At 41.0% G+C, this 26,663-nt stretch overlaps 1 protein-coding gene across 1 annotated transcript in view; it reads left to right on the top strand.

The window, feature by feature from the left end:
• KLHL14 (kelch like family member 14) overlaps positions 1–26,663 on the top strand; it is a 57,475-nt gene that overhangs the window by 19,697 nt on the left and 11,115 nt on the right. Inside the window, exon 3 of the mRNA XM_066330481.1 lies at positions 22,014–22,103. Within this exon, the coding sequence (XP_066186578.1) occupies positions 22,014–22,103 (90 nt within the window). The remainder of the gene's footprint in view (positions 1–22,013; positions 22,104–26,663) is intronic.

The raw sequence follows: 26,663 nt of genomic DNA, 5'->3' as shown, positions 1-26,663 counted from the left end.
AGTCATTGTTTTAGGTGAGGTTTTTTTTGTGGTTTTTTTCTATAGCAATTTATCCATCTGTCTGATTAGAAGTGATGACTAAAAGAGAAATTGTGTCTTACGGGTTTCTAGTATACAGTGATTCCTTGCTTCAATCTAAAATTCCTTTTTCTCTGAAGCACAAAAGGTAAAATGTTGGAAGCATTACTGAACTCTTAATGGCATGTTCCATCCACGTGAAGCTGCATCTGCAGCAGATACTGTTTTCATAACAGTACTTTGTTTTTCAATAAGATGTTAATTGTAACATTGCTTAACCTCCCTAGTTCACCACATCATCTGGGTGAACCACAGAGAGAATTCAGTAAATGTCACAATAGTGGCAAATACATCTATGGGCCATAATGCATTTATGCTTAGAGATTGCACTAGGTTTGGATTTTATTCCAGAGTAAAAGCCAACATCATTGTCCAATGAGGACTCTCTCATATTTTTTTGGGAAAGACAGAGAAATTGTCCAGAAAGTTGCCAGACTGGAGAGTTTAGTCAGGATGACCAGCATTTCTTTTCAGGTTTCTTCTTCTCCTAGTTTTCCCTTAGTCTTTTTTTTTCTATTTGTCTTGTCCTTCCTGCTCTTTGCTAGATATATTTAAGTCAGCTGTGTTTGGTCCATGTGTAAACACAAACAATGAAGCAGGCACTTTGATTTCCTTCCCAATCCCTCTCCTTCCCACCAGCAGCAATCACACAGAATTGTCATCTTCATCTGATTCCCTGACCATAATGAGCAGCCAGAAACCTTTCCATCCTTGATATTCTGACAAAGGCAGTCCACCACTTCCTTCCTTCCCCAGGTTGGCTGTGCTTTCATTTTCACATTAAGCAGTCAGTCCCCTGCAGGTAGTTGGGTCTGAATGCAACATATGTTATTTCTGTCATTTTGACTTTTTAAATTTCCCTTGAATATGTTCTGTGACAGTGCAGCAGTCCTCCTGTTATTTGCAGTAACAACATTTTTGCATGTCAGCCAGCATTTAGGCATACTGATGGTTCTCAAAACCTTTTGAACATCATTATTTATACACTTTATCTGAAGGGAAGTCAAGTAAAAGGAAGGTAGAATAGTTTACTTCAAAGTCATCATCAGAGGACCTGGGACACTCCAGTCCTTAGGCTGCAATTTTTTTCTGGAATAGGTTATATTTCTTTTTTCCATGTTTTCTTTGGCAGTTCTATGGTGCTCAGTTGTATTAGCCTTTCCTATACTGAATGATACTTCATCTTTCGTGAGCAAATTAATAAAAAAACTCATGTTCCTCTTTTTCTGAAATGTCTTTGGAGTCTCTGAGAACTTCCTAATCCTTCATGTTTTGGAGTGTTTTATCCAGTTTTCTATTTTCCAGGTTGGCTACTTATAAGACGAACAGTATGATTAGAGCTCACAATCAGTGCTTTCAGATCAGATCAGAGGTTCTTGAAAGAAATTTTCAAAGGCTTAAGTGTCAGCTTGAGTACTACTAAATGCCTAGCACACGTTGTGCTTTTGGAAATGTGGTGTCTTTCAAGTAAATACATTCATCCACTGTAAAGCTTTTACTTTTCTGAAGAATGATAGTGTATTAGAAGTGAAGGTTTTCTCCTTCAATTTACCCCAAAACAATTGGTAACTGAAAAAAACAAGAAGTGATGTTTGCAAAAAATGTATGAAATCAGAGGGACAGGCTGTCTTGATAAATGCTTGCTCTAATTTCATCCTCCCCTTTTTTTCGGGGGGTTGTTTTTTGGTTTTTGGTGTTTGTTTTTTTGTTTTTTTTGTACTTGTGAGAATAGTGCACACTTATGTTAGTCAAAAAATGTGTCTTGATGAGCACTTCTTGGCAGCCCTGATAAATTTCATCTCTCTTACACCATTTATCCAGCAGTTGGGGATGCTGCAGCTTCTGCTTCAGTGCTGTGTCAAGGATGGTTTCAGCACTGCATTGAAAAGCTTGAGCAAGCATTAGCATATTGCTAAGCCAGTAGTCTTTATATTACCCACAAGACAGGTTTAATAAATGTGGCAGATGTATGTAGAAGTTGTATATGTACACATATGCACATACTTCTTTGTGTCTTCCGTAAAGAAATGCATGGATTGCACTGAAAGCTAATTTTAAACATAAATTCCATCTAATTTTTTCATTCTTATATTGACGCCCCTTTTAAAGGTTCAGAAACAGGAAAATACGATCACAGAGGAAGAAAGATTCACACACAGAAAACTTGGCTGATTGGTATGACTATCCACCTTTAAGCCTGGATTTAGGAGATTAATTCAAGGTGGTCATACACACTGCCAATAAGCCACATGTTTTACTCCTACAGGGAAGTAAGAATATAGAAGTGAGAAACAGGAATACAGTGAAGAGTACTTTTTTGCATGTGACATAGCAGAGGTTAACCACAACTCCCATTCTGAGGATGATGCGTGGGAGTTCAACTGTGCAAGTGCCATTAATGGCGCACGCCTGCATATCCAAGAGCAAGACAGAACTCTGAGAATGAGTCAAACATAGCAGGTGAAAATGTAGCTGGTTCTCACAATGAGTGCTTTATTTATGTGTTAAAGATTATTTTCTTCTGCACTGCCGTTTGAGATAACTTTCAAGAAATGTCACTCCTCTTTGTATACATTTTTGTTTTTGATTACAATGCCGTCAGCTTCTCCATTTACACAAGTGTTACTTGATTGTTTCTTCCATTCCTTGTGCCTTACTTGTAAATATGATGTGTTGTAAATTCTGGATAGCTTTCTATTCCTGTGTTCCCAGTGCCTACGATCTTGATGTGATGTATCTTTGAAACAACTCTTTTCACTGCATTCAGTCTGTTTGTGCTAAAGCTCTCAGCAGTCTTTCAGCTTCTCTTGGCTGCTCTCTGTCTTTTGTTTGAACTTGTGAACACCCACCTCTGTGGAAATCAGGCTGTTCATTTCCTCCTGCACATATACAAAGATGCCTGAATCTACCTACTCATCTTCATCCTCAAAAATGCCACTGGCAAACAGTTACAGCCAGGGAGAATCCAGAATGTCCTGTTCCCTGCCTGTGCTCAGCCAGGACCCCTTGTGGTTGAAAACCTGAGTGTGATGGGACACCTGGGCACAACCCTGTTTCAAAACCCTGAGGAGTGTCCCTTCCTCAGGCAGGGCACTGAGGCAGTGGAGAGCTGAGTGAAAAGGCAGCAGGTGTAAGACAGATGAGTTGCCCCATGGTTGGGGCCATTTACACAGCAGATGCTGATGTCAGGCTGCTGTGAGGACATCTTACAAAGAAAGGTGCTGGCTCCTGGAAATACACTCCTTGCTTCATCCTTGCAAGGGCATCAGAACCTTTGACTCAAAGCCTTCCTCCTGGATCACAGAGCCTAGCTTTTTCCAAGTCATCTTTCAACTTGAGTTACATATCTTTACGAATGGCTTGAGGATGACAGTTCCATTTTGCAGCAATTTCTACTGCTTAGTTCCAAAGCAAAATAAAAAAAAAATATTTCAAGTGTTTTGGCAATACCATAGTCACATCAGAACATCCCTTCTCTTCTCAACATCTCTTGTGGAAGAGGGTTGCAGTTAGAGCACAATTTTTTAGCTTGTGAATTCTTTACATACGTCCCAAGGGGTATTTCACAGCTCCACCAAAGAAAGTTTTGTCAGTCTTTGCAAGGCTAACTGTGAACCAGAAACTGCTTAGCTACAAATGCCAAATTGCTATGATTTCACTAGGTGGTCAACAGAATGTAGATAGGTTAGCTTAATGCTATCCTAGGGGCTCTGCAACATTTTGAGTCCATCTCAGCCTGTGGGCATTGTTTGTCTGCTGTGTACACACATCTGGTCCAGTAGGAACTGGGAGCTGCATTGTCCTGTCTTTTGTCCAAAGAAAGTGTCCCACCTGGCTAGATACAGATTTCAGTAAAGTCACAGAATTTCTACATTGCCAAAATGTTCTCACCAAACTTGTTTGTGTAGGTCCCTCAATACTGTTTGGCCACTGTCTCTAAAAAAATCAACCATCTGGAATAACTTTAACACAAAATTGTATGTCACTGAGCAAATTCAGTGCTCCTTGCAAACATTGTTTTCTGTTTTGTAGATGATTCCAGGTAAAATTTGTGTGTTTATTCTTACATACTTGCTCAAGGATTTATGTAGCATTAATGGGAACTAGGCACATATGGAGATGAAAATGAACTCAGGTGTGTTTCTAGTTTCTTACTTTGGAAATCATTTCTGTTTCCAGTGGCTATTGTGGCATTTATGTAAAGTGGGTTGCAAACAGGATGGCAGAACATTGCTAGGTAAAATGTAATAAAAAAACCCTCTCATTGAAATCCTCTGATTTCTTTGAGAAAATGGCACATTTTATCAATTTTCTCCTCTCAAATGTTCTTAAAAGGCAGTTTCCTTCTCAGAAGTGTTTTGTACACAATCACTTGCAATACAGATTTCTGAAGCCTGCCTTAGCATTCTCCATTTTTCTAAGCGCTTTATTGGTTAGAAGTGAACATTTTGCATCCTTGACTTTATTTGCTGTTGTATGTTCTTACTGTGTTGTAGAGGCTCATTGTTTATAGGAAGTCATTCTCTTTTCAATTTTCCTCTATTTTCTCACAGCTTAAGTTCCTTTCTCTCTTCCCCATCCCTTTCCCTTTCCCTACTGCCCCCCCCCTACTCCCCTACCTTCACTCTGTTTAAGACAGAAATAAAATTTATTACATACTTGAGAAGGGTTTTTTCTAAGCTTTCTGTCTCATACCAGGTGTATAAGCTACTGCTTTGATTTAACTGAATGCTGGAGTATTTGCAAGAAAAGACTAATATGTCTTTACAGGGATGGGTTTTGGTATGTTGTTTTGTCATATTTATGTATTGTGATTCTACTCCCAAATGGGGATTGTGCTACTATACAGGGTATGCAACTGCAGAATGACTGTTCACACCGAGGAAAAAAGTGTTAACAAATTGAATAGTAATGAATTAACCTGCAGAAAAAGCATTTTGCCCTAGTACACAGAAACCCTGCATAACTAGAGCATATAATTTTAAATGAAGCAGGCTCTAGGAATGCCTCAATGGATGTGATGTCGACAGTAGCTCATAATTCATGGATATGAATTATGGCTGAATATCAGGAAAAAACTTCCTGACATTGAGATCTATTAGGTTGTGGAATAATCTCCCATGGGAAATGGTGGAAATCCCATTGCTTACAATCAGACTGAGCTGAGAAAGGGACAAATCCTGGCCTGGCTTCAATCTTTTAGGGCAAATTAATTAATTGCTTTAACATATGCTTTCCCATCAGTCTAGAGAAGTGGTCTCTTCTCATATTTTCCAGACAGGAGCAACAAAGGCAGCTGTAGGATGAGCTGCTCTTCCTTGCCCCACAACTATGCTGCCTCTGCTTGTGAATTGATCACCCCTAGGCTGAAAAAAGGGGATGCCTTTGAGCCCCTCCAGAGCTGTTCTGGAGAATTACTCTGATTACAGCTTTTTGGGGGCTGAGTGTGAAATAAACTGGGCCATGTTTTTGGCTTGGAGTGGTGGCTGGTTTCCTGCTGCAGTGCCCTGGACTAACCTGCATGTGAAGGCTTAGGTGAGTGAGCAAACACAGCACCCACCTCAGCTGTTTGGCATGGGAGATCCCACTCAGGATCCTTAAGATCATGAAAGGGAGCAGGAATCTTTACCACAGTGCAAACATCTGTTTTCCATGAAGTGGGTAAGCCTACCTGAGCGTTCCCTGGGCTCAGCAAACACTCAGAGCAGCCAGTGGCTGATGTGAGCCTGTCGTTTGCAGCAACAAATTATCTGTGACTGAATCATTTTAAATATTCCCCTTTTATTACAAGTAGATAATGTATTTAATGCACACGATTTAGCTTTAATTTGGAGGGGGGGGAGTCTTCAACTCTTGAGATGGCTATGGCTAAAACTGTTAAATCAAGCTTGTTTCCTTGTGAGCAGAAACTGCAAGTAAATGCAAGTGATGGTTCTGCAGTGATGACATTGATGTATATAAGTAGGCCAATGCTTTGAGTCCTGATTATTTAAAATATATATATGTGTGTGTGTATATATAGGTATGGATTGAAAAAAGCTTTGACTCCAAAACTTACTAGAATATGGCAAATGTTCCTCCTAGGCTAAGCGGCATAGGAAAAATTGAGAGAGAGAGATCTGCTTGCATCACTTTGAGGTGGGGAGGCTTGGCAAATTATGTTGTTAGAAATCATTAAAATATATTTAAATAGAATTACCATGATGAGTGATGTAAGAGCCATGTTTCTTCTCTTCTCCTCCCTCCCCCCCCGCCCCAGTTTTACATGCAGAATAACAAAGTGTGTGGCTTCAGTCTGCACTCAACAGCAGCTGCTTGCTTGCTGGTCAAGAATTGCAGCTGCTGCATGTGCATGGCCTTAACTAACACAACATACTCACCATATGTAAAAGATACTTTTCTGATTGAAGTGACATGAAAGGAATGTCAAAGAGCTGCAGGATCAGAAAGAAAAAAAATTATTTTTTGTTAGTCTATAATCAAGAAAAAAAACAAGTCCAATTAAAAAGAAGTCTTCTGCCCTCATACATATGAAAGGCTTTGTGCAGGCATAGCTAAGGCAGAATTTGACTCCCAAATTAACTCATTTGCTGGATGCAAAACGGAAAGAAAATCCTTATGTCCAGTTTGTAAGTGTATGTAATGAAAAACTGCAACAGCAGAAAAATGTATTCATATTATATCTCTAATTCAGCAGAGTATTAATCATACTGATGTTCAGCAGCCTGTTTAAATACATGCTTAAGTACTTTACTAAGTACTGCCTGTAAACAACTCTATATGATGGTGCATTAACATAGGACAGAGTTTATCTATACACTCTCTCCAGAGGACTGCAATTATTTTAAGTACCATGGCAGCCAGTAGCACAGAGCTGTGGTGTCCAAATCCCAGCCTTCTGGCTAGTCCCCGTGCAGCCCTTGTCTCCCAGCTGCATTACCACTAATGTCTGCACAAGCTCGTTTAAACTTTGTTTTATTCAGCAGAATCACGACTGCTGGAATCAGCTGGGCATTTACTGGCTCCCATTAACTTCAGCTCCAGCAAAGAGAGACATGTTCAGAGCAGAGATGTCCCATGTAAGGGTTTATCCAATACTCAAGCCTCCAGCTTAAGTCCTGTTAATGCACGGGGTGTTTTAGGGGCTTTCTGCACCAGGACATATTTCACCCAGCAAGATTGGAGCCACTGTCCTTTTGTCAGCTCCCATGCTGTCTCTAGCACTGCTCCAAGAAATGAGCACTTCAGCACTCAGAAATTTGATTTTTCTTAACTGCAAAGATTTACAACATCAATAAAGCCCTGACATAGCATCCGTTTTCCTGAAGCCATGATTTGGCTTCACTCCAGCAGCTTTATTTTAGCAGCTTGGCTTTCCGTCAGAGAGGCAAGGCTGCCATGGAAAGGGGTTCCCCCCCAGGTAAAGCATTGGTGCCCACCTGAAGTAGTTGCAGTCACTTCAGGGCTTTCATTTGAAACTTTCAGTATTGGAAAATAATTCATTGTCATCAGAGAAAATAACAGAGGGGAAAATGTTCTGGCTTTACATGGCACAAAGCAGTGCGGTTCAATGGGAATGAAGCTACATCTCGATACCATGATTTTTACCTCTTCTTCTGAAGTCCCTGATTGCCTTTTAGCAGTATGCAAAAAATGTTTTTGAGGGCTCAGTGTTTCCCCTGAGGCTTAGAGGTTTTGCAGGGTGCTGCTGGGTTAGGCCTCAGTGACTGCTGGAGTGGCCCAGGGGTGCAAAGGCAGGGATGGGAATCCTCTTTCTCTTCACAAAAGCAAGGCTACAAAAGTAGCACCAAAGTGGGAAACGAATGATTGCACATCAGTTTGGAGGGTCTGGAGCCCTACAGAGGGTGCAGCTGGGGTTGAGGAGTGACTGGTTTTGGTTGGTTGGGTTGGACAATGAGGGCAGACACCAGAGATGCTCATGAGTCCACAGCTGGAATCCTTCTTGGGTGGCCTCCAGAGGCTGGTGCAAAAAAGTCAGGCAAGTGTAGCAGGACAAAAACCCACACAAGCAAATGAGAGTCTGGGCTATTAGAGGTAAGCAAAGAGAATTATGTGGACCAAATTCATATCACTCTGTGAAATCTATGGGTGAAATGTATGGATAATTTTATGTCTGTTCTACTTATAAATGATTTGTGGTTATCCAGTAGAGCAATCCACAGACAGATACTAAAAACTGTAAAGAAATATTCAATTCACCCATTTTTGATCATTTATATATGCCTTTTTAATGCATTTTTTCCTGCCACTGGTGAATACAGTGCCTACTGAACTCGAGCCCTTGACCAACTGGGAGCTTTAAAACAAAGGAGAACTTGAGACCACACCAATTGGGGCTGGGTCAGTTATCACTACACCGTGCCATAACAATTTCAGCACTCACAGTTCTACCCTGGGACTGTCCCCTCAGAGCACAACAATAATGCTGCCCTTTGTCATGGGCCCAGATAAAGCGTAACTGAGTACCTAATTCTGATTACTTCAGGGAACTTGCTGCAGAGTTACATTAGCTGTGTTGCCAACAACTTTATCTCTGATCTTGCACATTTAGTATATTAAGACAAAGCTGTGTGATTCAACTGATTGTTTTCAAATGGGAGGTTTTGATCTTATGGTTGAAAATTAAAAGTCAATTGAAAGCAAATTGAGGAAAGTAAATTGAAGGGGCATAAAGCATATGTAGTGTCTCGGATATAGTGATCTGGCTTGTAATTTTTGAAAACGTTTTGGGTTATCAGCACTTGTACTGTAGAGTAGAGAAAAAATAACTAAGCCTTCAAAGTAACATGATTTGAAGACAAAAATTTTGTATATTTGCTTAGTATTTGTTTTTATCAAAACTATGTTTATGCACCCTGGTGCTGCAATAGGAATAAATTTATTTGTGAAGATCCAGTGAAACAGATCTCAGCAAGTGTCCCAAAAATGTTTTTGCAGTCATTCAGAGGTTCCACATATTGCAGAACACCAAAAAGGACTTATGCCAGAAAATAAATCAGAGGACTTACCATTTGAAAGCGTACATACAGCTGATCACATGGAGCTGTTTTCACAGACTTAATGGCTAAAGTCTGACTTTAGGGATGCTACAGAAATTTAACAAAGTTATTTCTGCAAGAAATATTCCATACTGCTTCTTGGTATATGTACAGTCAGGGCAAAACTTCAGAGTTTTAGTACTGTATAAACAGGGTACACTGGCATAAAGAGTAGGCTGCTTTCATCAGCTCATTTTGCAGGCGGTTACTGCTCTTGTTTGTCACCTGTGTAAGTTTATTGAATCTGTATCTTTTGTAATTCTGTTGTGGCCAAAGGATTGCAAGAGATCCATCGGATCTGCTTTTCCCCAAGGTAGGACCCAGTAGTTCAGCTGAAATGCCTGCTAGTGCTCCTAAGTGGTTACAAATGTAAGGTAAAATGTGCTCATTTAAACAATATAATCGGTGCTTAAGATAGTTTAAGCTAGTGGCTTCTTCTAATTGTAAAAGGCTGGCAGCAATTACTACAGCCCAGCTGATAAGTGGTGACTTCCTCAAGCAGAGTGCTGCACCAAAGCAATAGTGTTGATCATCTGTTCGTGCTCTGTAGTATGAACCACAACTGTTTGTATCACTGGTAACCTAATTTGTGTAAAAACACATTTATTTTAGCCAGATGTGGATCAGCAGTCTCCATATTAATATATATGATCAAATGCACTGCACTTAGGATTATACTGTCTATTAATTTATATAAAGACTGCAAACTCCTTAGGCAGGATCAGTCTGCATTAATGTCCAGCAGTGATGCACTGCACATTTTATCAGCATATTTGCAATAAATTAAAAAAAACAACAGCTCAAATGCACTTTCTTATTCTATTTCCTTTGTGTTTCTTTTTCTGCCCCGTTTTTACATCTGTTTCTCTTTGTGAAAGCCCAAATTCATTAGGAATGAAAGTTAAATTGAGTTTTCACCTGCAGGGTATGTGACAGGACACACTGTTGCGCAAGCACGTATCTGTCTGCCTGTGCTCCTCTCCCAGTTCACAACTAAAGTGCAATCCTCTGAAATCCAAATGCTGGACTGCCACTTGGGTAATACCCCTGCATGTGGCTCTTTGAAGGTGGTTTCTGGGACACTTGCAGGGAAATCAGTGTGTGCAGTATTGTCTGTGACAGAGTGCAAAATCCAAGCTGTTCCATTTCTGGGCTAAAGAGGAGAACGGAGGGTGTGTTTACCCCTGCCTGTGTTAGGGGCATCCCCAGCAGCTACTCTCAGGTAGTCTTCCTCTGCTGAGGAGGAGGAGGACTTTGCCCATTCATACCATACAAGGAGAAGACTGACTTCAAAATCATCCTGTCTTTTTGCTCTCCTTCTCTTGGCCATGGAGAAGGAGTCTGTTGGAAGCTTTCAAGGCTGGGCCAGGTCATGAGATGGAACTGTGCAGGGGATCTTGGATGCTGGTATTTTTGTGGGAAGCTGGAAGAAGCTGGATGTTGGGAAGGACTGTTTGGTTGTATTTCACATACAGGTTTAATGTAAGTGTTGTTACCGGGATGGATGGTGCCTTCAGAGGGACAATTCTTCTTGTGAGCTGTTGGGAAAGAGTTAGAGAAGGCATAATTCAGTAGTGGTAGAAATGCAGGTAAATACAAGTCCCCTCACTGCTTCCTCGATGGACTAGACATGCTTCAGCTTCATTCATTCTTCAGGAAGATGAGAAGAGAGCTGTACTCTGGCCACCATTATGCAGTTCAGTTGGGGACTAACTGAGTGAAGCACCGTTTTTCCATTGGAAAGGAATGATTCTTTTAGAAAAGATTTTTTTCCCCCTTAATTCTGTGGTTATCTTTTTGTGTTGGACTTTCCTCACGTCCTCTTTCCTCTTCCTTACCCCTGTAATGGGGAAGCATGCTCTTTGCTAAAAGCGAGCATGTTGTCTTTACCCAGCTTCCAGATCATTTTTCAGAGAGAGAGGGGGAGAGATTTGGCGGCGTATTGGTGGGGACGGGACCCGTGCCTGCTGTATTTCACTGGGACTGGCGCGGGGAGTAGAAAAGCAGATGTGTGTGGACTGCCAGAGAAATCGCGGACTGATCCTTGCGCAGTCTGGGTTCGAGGAGCTGAGACAAGAGGAGGCAAAGCAGGTATGACTGATCCCCGTGCCAAAGCCTGAGCCCCTGCCATGCCCACTGCAGGCAGCGGGAGCCGGCGGGGCGCAGCATCCGCCAGGATTGATGCACCGAGCATTCCCGGGGGTTTGTGAACTCCGTTTGATTTCTTCCCTTTCACGCCGAACACGAGGAACAAGCAGAAGTTAACTGCTTGGGAGGAAGCTGGCTATGCCCTTTTTTTTTTTTTTTTTTTTTTTTTTTTTTTTTTTTTTTTTTTTTTTTTTTTTTTTTTTTTTTTTTTTTTTTTTTGTGCTGCGTTTCACCTCTTTTGTTTTTTGGTTGGCTGCAAAACCTGAAGCCAAAAGATGATCGAAACGCCTCTCCCCGGGGAGGGGGAGCCGAGCACAGCGCACCCCATCTAGTGGCTTAGCCTCACACTGCCGGCGGGAAGGAAATGCGGCAGCAGCAGCAGGAGGAGGAGGAGGAGGAGGAAGGCTCCTGCAACTCCGGCCATGGGCTCCATAGACTTCAGGCCCCGCAACACCTTGTCGGGTGGTCCGGAGATGCTGAAGCAGCGGCAAGGTGTTAGCTGTCTGTCACACCGGGGGTGAATCACACACGAGGGACTCGCACCCAGCTTGCAGAGAGTGTTAGACACTAAGAGGGCGACACTAAGCCCTCTGGAGTTAAGAAATGTGAGAATTAAGCTGCTTCTGCAACCTTAATTCGGCCTCTGTTTGCATAAGCGCTAAGATAAAATCTCCAACGATATCACACACTATTCTTTGTTACACGTCAGTGCACAAGAAGGGACTGCGCTGCATTTCTGCTCACAGCATTTCTCCTCTGTTGTTTTTTTTTTTTTTTTTCAGCAAGTAGATCCTGTCTGTCACATGCTTCTGAAATATTCTTCAGAAGACAGAATTTTTTCACAAGGTTTTCTTCACAGACTTCACAAGAGAGGCCAACTGCTTCATGGACATTCACTGTGGTAGTTTTGTACCGTCCTCTTTGTGGGGAGCATGGTCTACCATTGTTCCCATTTTCCAGATGAGGAACAGAGGTGCAGTGTGATTGAAGTAAAAGGTATTCTTTATTTTGGGATGCCTATTTCAAGACCTCTCAGACTATGCTTTCCAGATAGCCTCTCCCACCTACTTCTATTACAGCAGTGAGCACAGAGTGCTCCTGCATATCAGGCACAGGGATCAAATCAGGCTCTGAAAATAAAGTACAGATAATTAGTGTTCTCAGAACAGGAGAAATGGGTAGGTGTAGAAAACAAAAACAAAAACAAAAACAAACAACAAAACAACAACAACAACAACAACAAAAAAAACCAGCTTAAACAAAAATTAAAATATACTTTCTATTTTTCAGGATCATTTTTGTGCCAGTTCTTGCTTTGAAAGGACTCACTGGGGAGTTCTGAGGAGAGATTGTACTAGCATGAGGAGTGGCCTGGATTGCCTGGGCTGTAAGAGGGACAGGGCCACAGCAACCCTGGGTGAAACCCATTTCATTGGCTTGGTATTATGTGCTGAGGTTGTAATTACACAACCATTACAAGGTGATCCAAACTGGTGCTGCTGCTAATTAGCCCTTCCCTTCTTCTTGTGGCCTTGCACTCCTGCTCACTCCAATTTGTGTGCGCTGTCAGGGAAGCGTAGTGGGGAACAGATCAGGGTTAAATTCAAAGCACCTTAAAAAAATAGTGTGGTTTCTCGGTTGTTAATTTCTTGGCTTCATGAGTGCATTTGCCATCACAAAGAATGATGGATCCTGAGACAAGAAGGGGCTGAAGTGTTTTTTGCAGTGGCAGTTTCCACAGACCGCTGGTGTCATGGGACGGGACTGGACATTCAGGAAGAAAGTTCTCCTGTGAACCAGGGGGTGTAAATATGACTGGGTTCCACCCAGATGTGCTGACAGCAGAGGAATTTGAAGACTGCAGGACTTGGAGTTCTGGATCAGTATGTGCTGCTGTGTTTGCAGATTTTGCTGTCTCTTCCTTCAGTCCCAGTACTTTTGCTGCATCCCCTCTGACCTGTCCTGATCCATCCCTGCCCTTTTCAGTTTCATGCCCTTCTTCAATTCAGTCTCCACCAGAACCTGGTCCAAGCTGTGTTTAGTAGTACAGCTGTCCCAGTTTCGTTCATGCAGACTCTGTGTCTCAGTCCTCGCTTCCCTTCACCTAACTAACTGAAAACGATACCTTCCTGAACAATTCTCTTTGCAAAATAAGTGTCTTCAACAAAAGATGCAAGCTGTTTGAGGGTACTTATATTAAATATATAATTATATTATAAAATACACAGTTAGGTATATTTTAAGTCTTTGGGATTGATCACAACAGCTTTACTTTAATCTGCTGTCTGTGTTGAATCCGGCAGAGCCAGCATGGCCAGTGATTTGAATTAACATGACCTTTCCTCCTGTTTGTCAGCACTCTATGACCATAGTTTTGTGATTTGTGAATTACTTGTGATTCCGTGTGAACGTGGTTCAGCCCATGAATTTTGACACCTCTTGATTTAAATAGCAGCTACTTGTGCTATGATACTCAGCTTGGTATTCAGTTTTGAGAAATGTGGGTTTCTGTCTGTTTTCTGACTGGATGCTTTCTAAATCCACCAAAGTTTTTTGAGAACACAGGGGTATGAGTACTTGTATAGAGTGAATTTTCTGGATTGTTACGAGTAGGCATCACGACACATTTTTCACAGCTGTTTTTTAATGAAAATATTAAACAGTACTGTTTGCATACAAAGCAGAAGAAAACTAACATAAATTTAGTCCACATCTATTAATGGATCATTTTCAGCTATACATTCTGATTTTGTCTTCTGTGTATAGGTTTACAAAGTAAATCTGTGCAAATTTTATGTAACTGTGGTTTTGCTGCCTAGGTGATTTCCTGCCCTGAATTTTAAAATTTTCTGTGGGTCTGTCTCTCCCTTCCTTAGGAGCTCAGCTGTGGAGAGAGGTCTAGGAGAGAAACATTTCTGCCTTGTTTCTGTTGGAGATACCAACCTGGTTGTTACCTAATTTAAATGGTTCAATTCCTGTGCTTCCTTCTGTATTTGTATTTGTCTAGCTACTGTGTGGACAGTCCTGCTTCTGCATGCTGTAATTGGGCATGCTGGAAGTTAAGAATGTTGGAGCTTCAGGCTTTTCTTCAGACATGCATATGAAGTATATATCTTCTGGGAAAGGTAGATCTTTTTTCCAGGTGATAGGCATTGGACAGATCTTTCCAACACCTTCTGCTTCAGGTCTATTGCTTTAGGGGTGGGCTGGACTTTCTTGTAAAGAAAACCTTTCATTTGCAAATATTGAAGTATTTAAAATTAAAACTTTGAAAAATCTGTAGTAGTGAATTTTAGCAGTGAATTGCATTTTATGTTATGAATGAACTTAGGTGTATCAAAACTGCTTTTTTAATAAGGTGAAATATGGGTATATCCTTCCTCCATGTAGAATTTTCCAAATGGAAAATCACATTTTTCTTTCCTTGGAATGACTGAGAGTTAGTGAGAATAACTCTAAAATAGTATGTCAGTTAAGAGCTGAGAGCAGAGTAGGAAGTAGTGAGACTGAGAGAGAAGATTGTGGAAATCTTGGGTTTTGGGGTGGTAGAGGCCAAGTAAGATATTGCTGCATGTGATGAATGCCTTCAAAGACATGAGTCCCCAAGGAGCATCAACAGGATCCAGCCAGGGAAACACAAGGAGGGACTGTGATTGTTTTGAGCTTGAAAGTTTGCCTTCAGAGGAAACCAGGAGAATGTGTGCATCTCAAGGTCAGGTAGAAATCAGGCCATAAATGAATACAACTGGTCACAAGCAGCTGGGCGTTAACACACCGTTCCTGGTTATGGTTTTCTGCCCCATGGCACTGTTTGAGAAGGGAATGCTTGTCCTTGAGCTGACATCTCGGAGAATCTGAAAGCCCCCAGTGGGACAAAATAGTATTTCTTTCCAGAGCTTTCTAGCAACTCTGCAGTGGATTTCTCCCATCAGGGACTATTCATCATTTCGTCCATGAGAAGCTTTTGTTGTGCAAAATGTCACATCATGAGACTGTTACGATGTGACAAGATGTCATTTCCCAGGAATACATGTTGGGCTCCACTTCAGCAGTTGTAAACCCAGGCCTGAGTAGGTACACAGGATATTCTACTGGGGAGCAACCATCACTGAGGTAAACATTGCATAACTCATGGTGGTGGACAAGTGTCTCTTGATAAATGGTCTGTGGAAATCCCTGGGGCATCTGGATGGCAAGGGGCAACCTTCAGCTGGTAGGTGGGTAAGCAGAGAGTAATAAAAGAAGAAAAATTCTAACTTGGAACCTTTCCACAGGACCATGCATTGCATCCTCTGCTCCAAGTTGTGCCAGGGTTTTTGGTATGTTCACTTACAGGAGCTTCTCAGACCTGCATCAGCAGCTCAGTTGCATGGAGTCATTCCCATGGGGAAGGTAGTAGGGGAGCACAGCAGAATGTGTATATGTTTTCTATGCACTTCATGGGGAAGATTGTGTCAGGTTTTTGATACAGGACCATCAGTTTTTAAGGTGGGAATGCAGTATTTACCTACCTTATTTAATCACTGTTGATCCAGGTAGGCAGCTTTGTTCAAATGAAATCCAAATGAGTGCTCGCAGCTTTTAAAAAGTATGGATAAAATTTGTTCATGCAAACAGCCAAATGTGTATGTCGCTGAAAACCCAACTGAACATTCTGCCATAGGCTAAATTTCATCCATGGAAACAGGTCTGTGCTCAGAACTTTCATCCAAGTAACTTTAAAGCAATTTATCTCAGGGGGGAGCTGAGCATGCCAGCTATTTCTGACGTTATGTTTTCCTGATCTGGTGTGTCACCATGAATTTAAGTGTCTTATTTTAGATGCTCACATATAAAAATTTTAGCTCACTAAAACAACTAAACCAAGAAACTCCCTGACCTCTGGAAAAGTCTGACTGGTGTTACTCCAGAGAATGTATAAAAGAATAACTCCTGAAATTTGAATGAGAAAAATGCATTAAGAAATACCTTCACAATGAGAAATACCATAATTACTATGAAATGTCATTCAGTGTATTGTGAATGGACTTTGATCTACTCAGATGACTCTTTCTTGGTGCTTATGTTATCCTGTAGCCTCAGTAGAAGTATGGGCTGTATCCTAGATTAGCTCAGCAGCTCTGTGCCCATCTTACCTCTGATGGCTTGAATGAAGTTGTCACAAAGCTGGCATGGGAAGGAAGAGATGATGAAGTTTCCATCTGAGCTGATGATGTTCTCAGTGGTGCAGCTGGACCAGAGATGTATCTGTTATATTCCCTCAAAGGTGACTTTGAGGCGCAGTGCTTCATCATAAGACTTCCTGCTTATGATAACTGCTGTTGGATGGTCCCAGGCTTCCCCCAGTGAGTTGAGCTCAGACTCAAGGCTGGCATTAGTATGTTACTAAGAAAAAGCATCTGGCATGTATTTCCTTGTAGCCAGGAGTATTGATAAGAGTATTTTCCATCTATGTTGCACATTCTCTTAACTTTCTTTCATTATATTTTGAGCAGAAAATACCAGTGGATTAATATCTGATGCCTTTAAAGCCAGTGCAAAACTACCACCACATTCACCGAGGCTATAATTTCATATTTCTTGTGGTCAGTCTTTCCTCACAGTTACTTTGAATTGAAGAGAGCAATTCACAGAGGAATCACAGTGTTTATTTATATAACCTTCTTGGTGAGAAATAACAAGTAACCTTCTGTAATAAATGCATAGTCTTTCTGCAAATGATGTATGAAACACAAAAAGGTGAACAGTATCTGATATTTTGTTCTCAGGAAATAATTTGAACAGCTGTGGTCTGCCCAGCATTTTGCTGATAGAGTTGGGAATGAAATGAATATTTTGTCTCTGCATGAATATTGCGTCTCTGCCATGAGCAAATCACAATCTCCTAAAGTGAGTCTGTAGGTGCCTTCTGTACTGGAAAGAGACATCTCTCATAGCACTGCCCTCTTCAGGGCTGTAGAAATAACCAGTTTTCAAGAAGCAGTAGTTGAATATTATGTAGTCAACAGGATAGGCTATTAATATTGTGGAAGGTCATTATTGAATCCGTACGTCCTCTGATAATGACATCTTTGTTCTGTAAACACACTCTTCTGTTGCGTCATCTGCACAGGTGATTAGAGATGCTGAGCATGACTTCTTGGTGTGTACTGAGTCTTGAAGGGGATATGCTCAAGCTGTGCAGTAGTTGAGGAAGAAATTTCTTGGCTTTCCTTACACTACCTCCTCTATCTCAAGCAGTTGAGTGCTTCAGGGCAGTGGAAAATAAGTGGGTTTGGGGTTTTTTGTTGTTGTGGTTTGGGGTTTTTTTGGTTTGGGGTTGTTTTGGTTTGTTGTTTGTTTTTCTTTGGAGGGGGGGGTGTTGTTGTTTTGTGTTGAGGAATCAAGTAGAATTTCTGAAAGGTGTTTTTAGCAGAGCAGAGGAATGGCTATAGCCTATTTCACAGATTTCAAATCTTCTGGGACCAGAGCTCATTCTTCTGTCTTGAGAAGTGCTATTCCAGTTTTCCCTTCTTCCCTGGTAGTTACTGTTAAAGCGACAATAGACAGGGGGAGGTGTAAGGAGAAAGAGGAACTGATGACCCTTCAATTAATTTATGGAGAACAACCAGATGCCATTTCCTAAATGTGCAATAATTGGCAGAAACTAAGCAAAACTGGGTAAGACAGAGAGCACTCACGTTGCTTGTTAGGTATTTGAGGTATATCATGGAGGTGCCTTTGAAGCTTCATTGCATTTGGTTGACCTCACAGGCTTCATAGTTGAGAGTGTTCGATTTCATGAGCATTTGGCTGTAACCTGTAGTCTCTGGTTTTGAAAGTGGGTCCCAGAACATTGTCTGATACTTTTTAGCTGAACTTTGGCATATGTGAGGAATTTCTTCTTGAGATATCTATCCTGATATGCGATCCTGCTGTGTCTTCCACCTCCCTCTGTATCTGAAGAACAACTGAGTGTCACCTCCTGCACAATGTCAGTGCAGCGCATGAAGTATTAGCAAACACCACTGCAGTCTTGGACTCCACTGCCTTCCAGATCATTCTCAAGTATAAATCTTCCATTTGGTTTTGACCTAGACAGCTTTGCATGTTACATATCTGTACCTGAGAAATTCCCTCCTACCTTACTGAGTGTCTCCTACCAATCATACACCAAATGCATGGGAAGGAGACTGGTGGGAGTGCTGTCTTCAGCAGGGCTGTTTGCACTTGTTTGTTCTCTTGGTGCAGGAAAACATGGGCAGCCTGAGCTTTGGGAAACGTGTATGAGGGGCAAGGACTTAGGAGAGGTGGTTTCTGCCCACGCCAACTACTCTATTTATATCTGTCTATCTCACATATTTCCCTGGCACCTATCACCTTGGCATGTTTCTCAGATGACCATGGCTTTTTTTTATCTTCTCCTCTTTTTAATCGTGTTTTCGCCTTCTTTTTAAATCGGTCTTTAATAAAGTTAAGAATTTTTGCACAGGGTTTTATAAACATCTGTTATTAAATTTAAAATCTGTTTTGAAAGTGCCTCTATCCTACTCCCTCCTAGTAAAGTGACCTTTTTAAATGGAGGGAAGTGGGTTTAGATGACAGTCATGATAAATGCGGTCATGTTCACTCAATAAAATAAGGCCCAGTGCATTTGAGGATAAATCAGTGAAATGTACAGCCCCACCTGTCTGTCTCCATCATTCATTTCCACTGTCACTTTCACAGTGGCTGATGGATCACAGTTGCTGTAAAATTAGACAGCCTTTAATCTCATTTCATCCTGATTAGCTTCTCCTTACCCTTTCCCTCTAACTCACTGACTGACACGCTAAAAACTCACGCCGGGCTGTGTTTGAGCGTGGCGTACAAACTTCTCTTCAAATACCCTTTTTGTGGGGCAGGCGGGTGCTCCAATGAGTTGAAATAAAAAAATGAGGAGATAGGATTTTCACAATATTAAAGCCAAACAGCAGACAAAGACTCATATAAAATTAACGAAAGCAGCAGCCTGGCCAGACTGTGTGATGGGCCAAATTCTTCCTGCTACACCCTGGCAAGCCCAGTGAGTTTGAGAAGATCGCTTCTACCAGATACTGAATTTAGCATGCTCCTTGCCATGTAGTTTTGACTGTTGTCTATGAAAAGTTATGTTCACAGGAATCATGTTTTTTAGTGCAAGCTTTCTGTATTCTCAAGGGACATTTTACAGCAGAAAAAAAAAAAAAAGGTTCATTCACATAGTTTTGATTTCTGTGTATAACTCCTGATTCTGAGGGATTGAGGGGAAAGACTGTGAGGTGGTTGATTCCTCAGTTAGAATTCTTTCCCTCTCAGAGTGCGCAGTGTTGCTCCATCCTCCCTGTTTTGTCCAGCTCCCTTCAGCCCCATGGGTAGATTCATGAGACTAAGAACAGAGTTTTCCCCAAAGCTCTGAGAGAAACAAAGGTCACAGTAAAGGTCTGCAGTGTTTTATTGCAGTCACCTTTCTTTCTGAAGGCCAAATACTACTCTCCTTTCTAAGGCAAGCTTCCTTTTAACTTTCCTGTGAGTTATGGATGGTAGTTTGGGTCATTTGGGCCCAATCCTGTATCAGTGGGAATGTTGCCATCAATTTCAGTAGGAGCCAGGATTAAACCATTAGTTTTCAAGGTTTGAATTATCATAATAATTACAGGAGTCTTACTGCATACCTTATATGCATGGAAACAGCAGAAAAGCTTAAAACAGACTTTCTTCCTCTACTCTGTGTCAATATGGATAAATAAACACAAATGTTTTCAAAAGTGAAAACACAATATGAAAAATATGCATGTGTGCTACCTGCAGACAGTTTTTCCTGTAAATGCTGGAGCTCTCCAGACTAACCAACAGAAGAGGTTGAGGGTACAATCACCAGCTTGGACCTAATGGGAAACCATAATAGAACACTGTATTACTTAAAGCTTGGAGCCGTTACAGACTGATCCTGGGGAGTCTCTTCTTGAGATGAGGGGTCCCAAAAAGCATCTAAGGAAGGCAGCAAATTTCTCATGGGAGACCAAATTCCTTATTTACTACAAGCATCCACAAAATCAAGAAAAGTTCTGCAGTTTTGAGAGAGAAGATTTTGAAATAGGAAAATGTCTAAGACTAAAGAGTGAGATAAAGATGGTACGATGTCTCAAAAGATAGCAAAAATGGACTTCATTCTTTCATCCTACTGTAGGAATCTCTGGGTAGTATAAAATCTTTTGTGTCTAGTATAAGATTAGTTCCCAGTTAATAGAAATTGAATCAGTAACAAATAACCTTAATTAATGAACTTTCACTGTACCTGGCTGCCTAATTTAAGAACTGCATCACTTACATGACTTATAAGAGCACAGACAGTGAAAAAGATATTTGACCTTTACTAGAAACTAAAAACATATCTTATTTATTCATCATTGCCTAGGCAAAAACTTCTGTAAGAAGCTTAAATGAGCCCACTTGATGTTTAAGAAAATGTGTCCTAAATAGCAAAGCTGTGCATATTTCTTCTTATTATTATTTGCATATGCTATACTGCACAACTGCATTCTGAGAAAAATAAAAGATAATAAAACAAATGAAATGAGAGATATATCACCCAAAATAATCCAAGTGTGAGATAGGCTGCCTTATTTTTTTTTTTTTTTTTTTTTTGGCATCGGCAAAAGAGCACAAAGTAAGAGCTGGCCCTGAGTCATATTGATTTCCCACTGCACTGGTTTCCTAAGTGCTCTGTTGATCCGTGTCAAGCAATAAGTTCCCTGCCTGTACATGCACATCACCTCCCCATTTGTCCTCACCTAGATTTAAGGTGCCCATATGATGAGCTGAACAAGGACATCATTTTTCCTACTGGTGTCACTGGGCCAAAACTCCTCTATGTGGTATAGTAACTAATGCTGTATAAGTTCACATTTTCCATATAATATCATTATAGTGGGTATGGCACACTGCAATAATACGTGTGTATTATGTACATGTGATCCTTGTTTTTGCATTTTAGCATTTGCAGTGGAAAATGTAAATGTTAAGAAATAGATGTTTGCATCTGTAGTGGGTCCATAGTACTCACGATATCTCCCCCCCTAAAAAAGGGATATTGCAAATCTAATGCCACCGTTTTGATCTTTGTTAACAAAGGGCTTCCTGATTAGATGAATAGAAGATGTGTGATTGTGCTGCTAATGACATTGTACAGGAAATTAAGCGTATACATTTGGAAAAGGCATTAAATCAGCAGGACCTTAATTTAAAAACTTAAAACTGTATGGAAATGCAGCTTGTTCATTGCTGTGTAATAGAAAGCTACTGAACATACTGACTCTTCTTGTGGAAACATTACCAGCAGAACAAAGCTGGGCTGAGGGTTTGTTTTTTTGTTTTTTTGTTTTTTTTTTTTTAATGTTTTCTAGCATACTCGGATTCCCAGCATCTGCTTATTTTCAGGGAAATATCATGCAACTTCACCCCTTTTTGCAAGTTCTCTTTAGATCAGCATGTACAGTACTTGGGAAGGTGAGGGGGCACTGAGGGACCAGAATTCTTGATTTTTTCCTTGATTATTTACAAAATTGAATTGCATAAGTTTACTAATAAGTGGCTTTGTCTGCTGCTAAGTCAGTGTTTGTACGTGCCTGGAGTGACTCATTCTCATATTATTTCAGACAGATGGTAAAGAGGAAATACTTGATAAAATCAGTGTCCTGAGCTGACAAACAATTCTTGCTTTGCTTGCAGTTATGCCATACAACAGTGCCCATCACTGTGTCGTGGAAGTGGAAAACTTCTTGTTTGTGCTGGGAGGAGAAGACCAATGGAACCCTAATGGTATGTATAGAATACTAAAAAGCAAAGGGAGCATCTGCCTTCCTGTGCCTTCCTGCCTGTCAGGTCAGCTGATGTAGTAATTAGCAAGGGATTTTGAGGACCTTCAGCCTAATTGTTGAACCTAGTAAAGGCTACTCTTCAGTACTGATGTTATAAATATCTGATACTTTAGCATTAGCATCTCTGTCATTCATCAGCTCCCACATCCCTTGAGAAATGCCACAGGCAGCAGAACAGACTCTTTCAAGTGCATGCACCAGGCAGCAGCTGTTAAGAATTTTAACCTTCATTTCCAGGCTCCTTCCAGTCATAATATAATAATGCAATTGCAGTAGATGAATGCTTCTTTTCTATTGTCAAACAAGATACTCGCAGCTCAAGTTGTTAATGTGTTAATTATCTAGACTTCGAGATTCTTAAACTGATCCTTTTTTCAGTCTTGTGCAAGAGCTTCTCATATAGATTATCTGCTGCTACCTTCTTTGATTTGATTACTTCATAAATTTACCGCAAAGAGAAATTAAACAATTTAACAGGCTTCTGAGCAAAGCAAAAGGAGAATACCATGCCTTGCAAAATTCACAGAATTGTCAAGACATTGTTAAAAAGCTTGCACACGAAGAAAGAGTTGTAGTTGTAGCAGTCTGTGTAACAGAGATAATTATGACTGAGAAACCATAAAACAGCTTGCAGGTACACATTTTTACTTTAAAACACCAGAGGATCCAGCTGAAATTACATATACTGCATATATTTTATTGTGAATGCCCCATTTCAGCATCTGCACTAAACCAAATTATAGAAAATTGTTACATCTGTTCACTCCCTAAAACCTGAGACAAACAATCCAGGCCACCCTATAAGCATGTTTCTGGTGTAGTTAAGAATATCACTATTTGTCTTAGGAGAAGGGCCCCTTAGTTCTATTGTTGAATGTCCTTTATTTGAAGTAGGACACAGCACAGTATCACTAATGACAATTTCATTTAGGATCATTGGCCACATCCATCCAGTGAGGGCCCCTTTTGTATTTGGTGGTAGGCATATGGATAGGCAGACTTTGTTCCAGACAGCTTATAATTAAATGGCTACATCACATGAAGGGTAAAAGAAGTATAACTACCCACATTTTAAAGATGGGGAAACTGACTTGCAAGGTGATGGGGAGATGGTAGAAGGGGTACATATCTTGCATCTGAGATAGGAGTCAAAAACAGTTGGTTTTGAGATGAATAGTACCTGAGGCCTGAGATTGCCTACATCTGGATCAACTGCTGGGCTGAAGATGTTGCTGAAGACATCTACCACTTTCCCTCTCCTGTGAATACCAGTGCTGGGATTTTTTTCCATAGGGAAGATAGCAGTAAAAAAGGCATGAGCATTGCCATACTGATCTCTTTATCAAATGGATCTTACTTGCCAATGAAACTGGACCTGAAATTATAAACTACATCCTGTGCTACTGCTGGGGACATTCTTTCTTGAAACCACTTTGCTCTAAATGTGCAGCTACATGGGGGCAGCTCACACATGCCCACTTGAATTTATGTAAAGGCCTTTGTCTGCTATCCTCAGAGCACAGGAGGGACTTCAGATGGTCCTACCTGGAACCATCTTGCCAAGGCTTTGCAAAGCTTCTGCTTCAAATGAGCATGTTCCAGGTGTTTTCCCAGTGTAAAGAATTATCTTAAAGATGCTTTAGCCATCAGACCATCTGGTTCTTGAGAAACTCTGTGGACCCCAAGGAGTGCTCCCACCTACTTCATGCTCTGCTGACTTCCTGACAACCCAGAAAGTATGGGAGACATTTTTTCTCACTTTTTTATGTCCTCCTGTAGCTATGCCTTTCCAGTCACAAGGGGTTCTTGCATGAGTAAACACTGATGAAAGCAGGGTGCACAACATAGGCATGGATTTAAGACCAACCCTCATAACCTTCAGAGCCTATTACCTTCTAGCAGGGCTGCAGAGCAGAGAACAGTTTCTGCCTCCTTTTGTCCCATCATCCTGATATACTAGTCCTGATTTTTGCTTGCCTCAAGTTCTGTGTTCTGACAGAACAGGTGCATCCTAATGTGCAGTCTCCTGACTGATGAGCAAGGCAAAAAATAGGTAGAGTTCTCTTTCAGACTGAAGTCCAGACTTAAACTGCAGTCAAACCAGTTACACCAGGCAGATTAAGTAGGTCATCGAGTCCTTTTCCTGCAATCACAGGCATCATATAGTCCCATTTTGTAAATTTTCTAAGCTACATTTGAAAAGCAATAAAGCAATTTGATTTCTAGCCCCCACTACTCCTGTTTGGAAAGCTGTTACAGAATCCAATTGCTCTAAATGACTAGGAGCCTTATTCTGATATCCAGTAATATGTATTCTTTGACCATCTAAATCACCTTGTTCTCATGCCAAGGCTGACCTTTAGTTTAACAGTTTTTCCCCCTCCTGGAGATTTGTTCCTCTAAAGTATTACAGACAGCTCTCCTATCCCCTTTCAGCTTTTGTATTTCTAGGTGAAACAGGCCAAGTTCTTTGTCTCCTGCCATAAGGTAAACTTTCTGGTTTTCCTGTTGCCATAGTAGCTCTTCTCTGTGCTTGTTCTAGTTTCATCTCCCTTCCTGTGAGGGACCCAGATTTGTATCCTGCATTCCTACTCTAGGCTTACTAAATCCTTCTTCTACCCTGCACTTTACAGTCTTCTACATACATGGTGTTTCTATTGAGTATGTGTATGACACGTGTTAGGCAGCCAAATTACAGACTTGTATGACAACAATGAACAAACTGCTGTATAACTAATGAGCACTGAAGTCCCAGTAACTCTGAAAGATGTAGTGAATATAGCAGCATTAAGACCCAGAAAAAAAGTTTTGAAAAATAGAAGTTTAAACTTAGGATCAATATTTATATTATTTTGAATTCCTGTTTTTTGAAACAGATTAGTAAATGTTTTAGACAGTGAAACCTGGCCTGTTCAAGCTTCCTGTTGCTGTTTTGCTGCTTACTGAATCTGTATCTCTCGATGCCTGTTTTTCTAAATTGTGTAGACTAAAAGAATCCAGATAAGGACCAAAAGCAAAGCCTTACTTCACTAAGCACAGTGGCAGAATGACCAGTTGCCCTTACAGTATGGGAATCTCACCCTGTGTCTTGAGACAATGCTGAGATGGTGTCCTGGTTTAGGGCAAATTTGGGAGGAAACCTCTGAATTGGGTTCCTCTGGAGAGCAAATCCAAACGGCCCCTCCCCCCAGCTGGTCCAGGAAAAAGAACTTCCTCAGAGAAAAGTGGAAAAAAATATTTATTTAACAAACAAAATGCCTGCAGGCATGAGGAATGAAAAAATATGAAACAATAAAACTTCTTGCTGCTCCGAAGAGAGATGGCAAAACTGAGAAAGTCCTTGCCAGGAGTTAGCTCGGCTCTCTCAGTCTCTTATCAGTCCCAGTCCCTTCGGTGCTGGAAAATGCCGAGGTCCTAGTCCCGGTGGCCCACAGGTGCCAGATCCTTGTCCTCTGCTGGGTTTTCAGTCCAGAGCAGATTTAAACAATCCCAAGAAAAAGGAAAAAAAAAAAAATCAGTCCAGGATGCTTCTTTGTCTCAGCTAGCTAAACTAATTAAAAGGGGAAAAACCCTCTCTCTGGCCGCTGTCCATGTATCCAATGAACACACCATCCCCAGGCAGAGAAGGAGAAGAATGTGGAGGAGTGAACATTGTTTTCAAAACAAACTGTGCGCTTCTTCTTTCCCTGCTTCATTCTTAGAACCAGTCTTAAAGGTACAGAACACAGCATACAGCACACACAGAAACAGAACAGACAATTGGGGGTACAGGCATCATAGTCGCCCCAGGACAGATGGTCATGTCTTTGAGTGACACTCAGTGTGGTCCTCGTTAGGCACCATGCTGGCTTTGAAGGGAAATGCTGCATTACTCATCTGTTCTCTGCTTTACCCTTCTCATATAGAACATGCTTATAACATGGCGAGGAAATCGGTTTACTTCCAGACCGGTCAGTGTGGTTTCTTTCTCTGTTTTCTTGTAGAACATGATCTTAAATTACTACGAATACAAATTCTAGCTGTATTGTTATTCTTCTCTACAGTCTTGATGGTCTATTTACACATGCTGAAGTAAGTGTGGAATGAAGCAGGCAAAGTGAGCCAATCCTGCAGAGGCTTGTCTGATGCAAAAATATTCACCTTGTAGAATGCCCAGTGACCATTTATAGAACTGTGACATATGCAGTTAGGTTATTCTGCTGGCCTGTGAAGCCTCTAATTCAATTTTTTAGTCACACGTACATAAACAAAGGTTTCTGTTTTCAAAATGCTTATCTGTTGAAGTCTCAGGTGTTACAGGAAATTGCCATGCACTCTCTTGCTTCAGTTTTCTTGCTTTGGTGTCAATCTGCATGTAAAATAAGGTGAAATCTTAATATCGTGAAGACATGAACACAGTTCTTGGGCTTGACAGCAGGGAGAAGCTAGTTAGCTGGTGTATGTTGCTCATGCTTCATATTTTAGCTAACACAGTTGGAATAAAACTCTTAAGAGTGTATTC

The sequence above is a fragment of the Sylvia atricapilla genome, chromosome 1 (genome assembly GCF_009819655.1).
Source record: "Sylvia atricapilla isolate bSylAtr1 chromosome 1, bSylAtr1.pri, whole genome shotgun sequence".
Classification (NCBI taxonomy): Eukaryota; Metazoa; Chordata; class Aves; order Passeriformes; family Sylviidae; genus Sylvia; species Sylvia atricapilla.
The sequence above is the reverse complement of the archived record's forward strand: the minus strand, read 5'-3'. Positions and strand labels throughout refer to the sequence as shown.